The 7,064-nt window shown below is 54.3% G+C and overlaps 1 protein-coding gene across 3 annotated transcripts; it reads left to right on the top strand.

Moving 5' to 3' along the window:
- The first annotated feature begins 4 nt into the window (after positions 1-4).
- PCED1A (PC-esterase domain containing 1A) lies at positions 5-5,074 on the top strand. Of its 3 annotated transcripts, none has more exons than XM_059133778.1 (8): positions 5-426; positions 737-881; positions 1,407-1,486; positions 1,596-1,834; positions 1,935-2,085; positions 2,200-2,446; positions 4,270-4,341; positions 4,687-5,074. In XM_059133778.1, the coding sequence occupies exons 2-8, from the start codon at positions 758-760 to the stop codon at positions 4,932-4,934; spliced, it is 1,161 nt and encodes a 386-aa protein (XP_058989761.1). In that variant the 5' UTR covers positions 5-426; positions 737-757; the 3' UTR covers positions 4,935-5,074. The 3 variants fall into 3 exon arrangements, with proteins under 3 accessions (XP_058989761.1, XP_058989759.1, XP_058989760.1); XM_059133776.1 differs by having other exon boundaries at positions 4,066-4,341; XM_059133777.1 differs by lacking the exon at positions 5-426 and adding an exon at positions 448-561 and having other exon boundaries at positions 4,066-4,341.
- The last annotated feature ends 1,990 nt before the right edge of the window (positions 5,075-7,064 follow it).

Here is a 7,064-nt window from a genome sequence, read left to right as displayed (position 1 = left end):
CATTCGGCCGCCGCCGCGCCCCCGCCCACACCCGGGCCTCGTGCCCGCCCGGGTGGGCTCGGCCCTGGCTCCCACCCTCCGTCGCGGTCAACCCCGCCGCCTTCCTGTCCCCTCGGGCGCCGGGGGTCGCGCAGGGCGGGACATGGGTGACCGGAAGTGGCTGCTGTGAGCGTCGCCGCCCGGGGCGCCAAGGCCCGAGGCGCCGTCGGGGCCGCCGCGACGCACGCATGGAGAGCGCTGGGCGCCGGGCTGCGCGCCGACGGCTAACCGGGACGCACGGGTTCTGCCGGGCGCGGGCTGTGCAGAACCGACTAGCGTCCCGGGGCGGAGGAACATGAGGCTTGGCCTGGGGCCCTCAGAGGGCAAGGCGCGCAGTGCGCGGCCCTGCCCCGGGCGTGGGTGAACGGTGCGGCGCCCCGGGACTGGGTAATTGGCGCTAGCGGGCGCGCGCATGCGCGGGGCGGTGGCGGGCACGTGGCGGGGCCCAGGGCGGCGCCGCGCGGGAAGAGCTTCGGTGCCCTGGTGGCCCGCGGGCTGGCGACCCCCTGCCTCCGGTGCCAGGTGGGACTGAGGCAAGACGCCACCACGGGTCCCGCTCTGCCGCCGCTACCTCGCCTCGGTAGCCCTGAGCAGCCCGGGAGGGGCCGGCCCAGGTCTCATTTATCCCGGGGCGGGCCTTGGGGCCAACCTGTCCTGAGTCCCCGCCCGCGCGCGGCTTAGTGGCCTCTCCCCGCAGCCCATCATTAGCCGCGGAGGCATGGTCTTCTGTCTGGAGAACGAGGAGCCGCGCCTCCCCCTGCGAAGCGCCATGGTCCACTTCCAGGCCTCGGAAGTCCAGCAGCTGCTACACAACAAGTTCGTGGTCATCTTGGGGGACTCAAGTGAGTGCCCCTCTAGGTTCACACTACCCAGCCCCGGACCTTCAGTCTGTTTTCGATGACTGGACCCTTTGTCTCGCACCCAAACCTTTCTGACCCCGAGTCTGTTCCAGTCCAGGGGGTTTTCCGTCTTTGATTTCCCTATGCACCTCCCACAGGTGTCCTGATCGATGTAGTCCGACACATTTTTTACCCCATCCTTGCTCTGCATTTTTCACCCTGATAGTCTCCCATACTTTCCTTCATGGGAGCAGTGGATTGTGTTGTCTGTTTTCTGGGTGACTTGGCCAGCTGACTTCCGCCTGGTGATCTGGGGCCACTGTGTACTAAGTTGGGGGTAGTGTATCCCGTGAAGGCAGAGGTGGTACCAGGATTTTTTTAACATCAGCTTTTCTCCTGCCTTTGTAATGAACTCCACAGTGGTGGTGGTGGGCAGCCCCATCCTTGGGAAGATGGAAGGCCTGGATTTAGGAGGAGCTAGGGTAGGATGAAGCTTATCTTAGCTTTAGGATCTCTGTCTCCCTGTAGTCCAGCGGGCTGTGTACAAAGACCTGGTGCTCTTGCTCCAGAGGGACTCACTGCTCACAGCTGCCCAGCTGAAAGCCAAGGTGAGGGAAGCTTGGTAGCCATGCCAGTGGTGGGTGGGCACAGACCCTGGCCTGGCAGGGCCTTCCTCCCTAGCATGGGTCTGACCATCTGGGGGCCGGGGGTGGGCAGGGGGAGCTGAGCTTTGAACAGGACCAGCTGGTGGCTGGGGGTCAACTGGGCGAGCTACACAACGGAACACAGTACCGGGAGGTTCGCCAGTTCTGCTCGGGTTCTGGCCACCACCTTGTGCGCTTCTACTTCCTCACCCGCGTTTACTCCGAGTACCTCGAGGGCGTCCTGGAGGAACTGACCTATGGGCCTGCCCCGGACCTGGTGATCATCAACTCCTGCCTCTGGGATCTCTCCAGGTTGGGGCAGCGGGAGAGGGAAATAGTGGTTGGGGGGTGGAGGTACAGCTCAGAGGCTGTCCACGCTGTGCTCTTGCCCACCCTATGTGCTGTCTGACAGGTATGGCCGCTGCTCGATGGAGAGCTACCGGGAGAACCTGGAGCGGGTGTTTGTGCGCATGGACCAGGTGTTGCCAGACTCGTGCCTGCTGGTGTGGAACATGGCCATGCCCTTGGGGGAGCGTGTCACTGGGGGTTTCCTTCTGCCAGAGGCAAGTGACGGAGGCCCTTCAGGATGGGGGAGGAGGCAGCTGTTAGATAAGAGGTCCTTCCCTCCCGACCCTGCTTCATTGTGCAGCTCTTAGATGCTGCACTTTCTTACTCAGCTCCAGCCCCTGGCGGGGTCTCTGCGGAGGGATGTGGTTGAAGGGAACTTCTACAGCGCAACACTGGCAGGGGACCACTGCTTTGATGTCCTCGACCTCCACTTCCATTTTCGGCATGCGGTACAGCACCGTCACCGGGACGGTGTCCACTGGGACCAACACGCTCACCGCCACCTCTCACACTTGCTTCTGACCCACGTGGCCGACGCCTGGGGTGTGGAGCTGCCCAAGCGTGACTATCCCTCTGGTGAGCCCTGCCACAAGTGGGTAGGAGAATGATGCAGAGGGGTTTCTTAGAGTATAGGGCTCAGACCCAGAATAGGACAGAGGCACTCAGGGAGTAGAGGCCTCTCAAAAGTCTATTGTGGCTCCCGAGTGCACCTTCCTCATCCCCTGGGGAGGGTGAGATCACAGGAACAGCGTTTTGATCCAAGTTCTGGTTCTGTGTGGGCTAGCATATAGTCATCTCTGCACATGAGTGAGTATATATAAGCTTTGAGCACATAAGGCAGCGTGTCAAAAGACTCCTATCCCACAGATGAATAGGAAAGAAATGGGGGGACTTCTAGCTAGGCATGGGGGCTGGGGGTAGAAAGACGGAAATGGAAGAAGGGCAATCATGCAATGTTACAGAAGCAAAGAAGCCCCTCACATGGTGCTGCCAAGCCTCTCAGTTCCTGCCCGCTCGCAAAAGGAGTGTGGTGGCTGTTTGCATGTGTGCTTTCCCCCTGGATCATGTCCTCAAAGGGCAAGGTTCCTACCTTGTTGCCAGCTCGTTCCTTTTGGCCTTGGGGTCTGGTACAGTTGCTGTGTCCATAGTATGTGCAGGATAGAGTTTGTTGATTTGGGGGTACGAGTCATGTTAGAAGGCTGTTACAGCAGCACTAGAGCAAGTGAGGGCACAGAGAAGCCAGGAATGTCACGGAGGTAATCTAGGACTTGGTAGCCAGGCGTTGGATCCTTGGGGAGGTGGATTAGAACTTTGATTATATAATGGCTCAGTTTCCTTGTTATCCCCAGCAAAGAGAGGGATGCCCTAATGGTTGTAAGGCTAGTTCGTGGTGGCTTAGGTCTTCTGAATCCAGTTTGAAGCTCCAGAAGTAGGGAGGTGAAAAGGAAGAGTTGGGTGGGAAGATGTGATTGGTGAGTTTGGTCCAGGCAGACCTCTGACGTGCTCTGGAAATGTGGGGCTGTGGGTCTCAGAGTCAACTGTGAAGGAGAGAGCAGAAGCAGGGCCATGCTGTGGAGTTGGAAGGGAAGAGGGGCTGATGTTGTAAACAAAAGGACCTGAGGGCAGAGACACTATCAGGGAGGACAGGGGCTTTTAGTCATTTAGTATGACTGGTAGGAAGAGAGGAAGTGGTTACATTTAGTCAGAAAAGTGCTGAAGGAGTGAAGCAGGGTTTAGAGGCGGGAGCGGTTGATGAGAGAATGGGAACTGGGCAGAACACTCCGTGTGGAAGTTTGGAAGGCACAGGACTGCTGGGAGAAGAGAGGGACAGGGTCTCATGTTGTCCAGAGAAAAGACTTCTTAGAAGGCTCATTTTTTGGTCTGTGGGGAGGAGCTGGGAGAAGAAAAAGCTACAGATACAGGAACCAAGCATACAAAAAGAGAAGGCTCTAGAGGGGAGCATAAGGTTAGAACAAAAGCAGATCTATGACTCTGAGAAAGGCAAAGAAGAAGGAACGTACACTGGGCTTAGCCTGCAATGAGACAGTGTGAGGAAGACAGGGTAGGAAGCAGAGGGTGCCCCGTCCTGGTGGCCCTGTTCTCCAAGAGGAGGAAAGAGGTTTAAGAGTGCGGACAACCAGAATTCTGGGCAGCCTGGCTCTCAGGTCTAAAACAAACAACCATCCCGTTCTTAGACCCGTGGACTGAGGACTGGCCAGAGCCGGATCATCTGTTCCAGGGGAGCCATGGGCAGCCCCCAGACTTCGGGGAGCAACTGGCCTTGCCCCCACCCCAACCCTCTCCCCTGCCCCCTCCCATGCCTTTCCCCTACTCCATTCCTCAGCCCTCGCCACCTCCCTTGTTTCCACCCCTGCCCCAGGACACCCCTTTTTTCCCAGGCCAGCCCTTCCCACCCCACGAATTCTTCAATTATAATTCAACAGAAGACTTCTCGATGTCATCCCACTTAGGTAGGTGCCTCCACAGACCTCCCTTTCCACCTCTCCCAGCCTCCCTGTGCACCTTCCCCCACCTAGCCTCCCATCCCCAGGTTGACTGAGAGGAGTTTGGTAGCTCCTTGTGCCCCCAGGATTGGGTCCAGTCACTGCTGGATCTACAGCATCTGTAGACTCATTAATCAACCATTGATTGTCACAGTCTGCTGGTTCAGTGGAAGGGGAAGTGGTGTTGCCATTTTGTAGATGGGGAAACTGAAGCCCAGAGAAGCTCACCCTGGAGGACTAAAGCTGCTCGGAGGTAGAGCTGGGCTCACTTGGTCAGAGCCCACTCTCTGATAATGGCTGGTTCTTTTGTAGGATGTGGCCCTGGAGTGAACTTTGTGCCTGGCCCCCTGCCACCTCCAGTCCCTGGCCCTGTCCCCCATGGTCAGCACCGGGGCCCAGTGGTCCACCGGGGGATGCCACGCTGTGCTCCCAGCAGCCCCTATCACGTGCCGAGGATGGGGGGGCCCTGCAGGCAGCGGCTCAGACACTCAGACAGACTGATCCACACAAATAAACTGGACAGACAGCCTCCTGCCCATTCGGGGACATGGCCTGGGTAGACTGGATCTTGGACTGGGGCTGGATATGCCAATGGCCCTACAGGGTCTGCTTGCCATCCCCAGTGCTGGGTCAGGGTGTCTGTTATGCCTGGCATTGTTCTTGTCCATTGCTGTCACTAATAAAAGCATGGAAGAACAGAGTGGCATCTTCCTGTATGAGGGGATGGGTTTCCCGAACCATGATCTGAAGTGTTGGGGAGCTGCCTCTGGGCCTTCTCCAGTCTTGGCTTTTCACCTCACACTATTTAAAAGTCACTGAACGTGTCCTTCCTGCTATCTCACACACTCATTCCCACTCTTACCAGAACACAGGAGTGTGCCTAAAGATCCTGGGGGGGTCGCTTGTTGGCTGCTGCTCGTTGGGATTGAAAAATAGCTAGGGCTGAGCTCAAACTGTATTTTATTTGGAATTTTGGATCTGGCTAGTTCTCACCTCTATTTCCCAGTCTTATGCATTCACGGATACATTCAACATTCATCTGTTTCTGGACATGCACGCATACCTTAGTTATCTGCACAACTCTCGGCACATGGTGGGCCCTCGTTAAGTGGGTGGGACTGAACAAGCTTCCAAACACAAGTGGAAGACTGATTAGAAATCCACTATTTAATAGATATAATGTGCAATGGTAGCAAACGCAACACAGACCAACCTCTTTGTTTGTGGGGGGATGGGAGTAGAGGGGGGCTGAGGGAGAAGTCCAAGATGGGGCAGGGGGTAGGAGGCTGTGCCAAACTCTGTAAGGAAGTTAAAAGAGTATAGGGTTTCAGCTTTGACAAGTGGTATTGACTCTAGGTTTGTGATACTACTAAGCATCAGGGGTAAAGTGTGGGCCAGATGGTGACATTGAGGGAGGAGGGATCAATAGGCCGAGGGCAGTGTGGGGCAGAAAAATAGGGTAATGTGGAGAACCACTAAATCATCCTGAAGTAGAATCGGAGGGAAGAGAGGGACGCAGACTCCTTGTATTGAGTTTCCGTACTTGTTACTAAAATTTTACCTTGGCAAAGGATAGCATATCTCACACAAGAGGAGGTGAAATAGCACATCAGAAAAGTGTTGCCCATTGGTAGCAATCAATGAATTGCAAATGAAAGGAAGCTGTTAAATTAACCGGCTAGTGCTGGGGAGGCTGGTAGAGACGAGGTGAATTAATAAAACCTTTTAGAGAGCAACCTCGACAGGGTATTTGAGAATCAAAAGAGACAAACAAGCTTGGTTTTCTTTGGTATAGACAAAAAGTGTAAGGGAACATGTGAAAAAAAAAAAAAAGAAAGAAAGAAAAAGCCTTTTGTTAGGGAGTTAATCTATTAGGTTTGTTATTTTTACTGTTGCAAAAGATTGTTTCTTTTTGGTAACAAATATTCCTTCTCTCCCGGGCCTCCGTTTGCCCAACCCCTTGTTCACTCTTTTCTGCCTTTCTTCAAAACCCTTTTCTGTCTGGACACTCTCACACCTCTGGCTCTGGAGTTTCTCAGTGTTACTGGAGAAAATTGTCCACCTGGATTGATGGTCAGAAGAAGAAAGTAATACGAGTTACCTGGTCTCACCCAGTCTTACCCAGCCCTGTCCATTGCTTGCCATCGTATTCTCTAAAAACTCCTTGTCCCCTCCCTTATCAATCCTTCCTGAGTCTTTCCCATTCTCGTCAAACCTCATCCCACTTCTGGAGCTCTCTGTAAGCAACCTTGAGACTGTTCATTGTACTCCATGTCCCCGTCATTCTACCTGTGCACTTCCCATCTCCAGCCCATTTCACTGTGTGGCTCCCATTGCCCACAGGGAGTTTCATAACCTTTCCTTCCGCTTCCCAGCACAGACTTGAAATCTACCACAAGAGCAGAACGGAGATAAATTATTTTATTTTCATTGGGTCATATAAGCATATTATAGTACAAGGCACTTGACTTCTCTCTTAGAGATTTTATTTGGTTACGGCTGGGAAATAAGAAACTTCAAAAATAGCCACATACAGGTCATTACATACATTTACAGTGTGTCAGGCCTTTGTTTGGAGATGTAAAAATGGTGAGAATTTTCGTTTTCTCAGCATGTAAGCACACAGTTTGCTAGTTAAGCATGACAGAACTCAAACTTGATTTTCTCAAAAACCACCCGTATTTGACCAT

This window comes from Mustela lutreola, chromosome 9 (assembly GCF_030435805.1).
Source record: "Mustela lutreola isolate mMusLut2 chromosome 9, mMusLut2.pri, whole genome shotgun sequence".
NCBI lineage: Eukaryota > Metazoa > Chordata > Mammalia > Carnivora > Mustelidae > Mustela > Mustela lutreola.
The sequence above is the reverse complement of the archived record's forward strand: the minus strand, read 5'-3'. Positions and strand labels throughout refer to the sequence as shown.

Coding starts and splice junctions, on each gene's coding strand:
- PCED1A (XM_059133776.1), top strand. CDS start 758: ATGGTCTTCTGTCTGGAGAACGAGGAGCCGCGCCTCCCCCTGCGAAGC. Junction 2,447..4,065: donor CAAGCGTGACTATCCCTCTG/GTGAGCCCTGCC, acceptor TCCCGTTCTTAG/ACCCGTGGACTGAGGACTGG. Junction 4,342..4,686: donor CTCGATGTCATCCCACTTAG/GTAGGTGCCTCC, acceptor GTTCTTTTGTAG/GATGTGGCCCTGGAGTGAAC.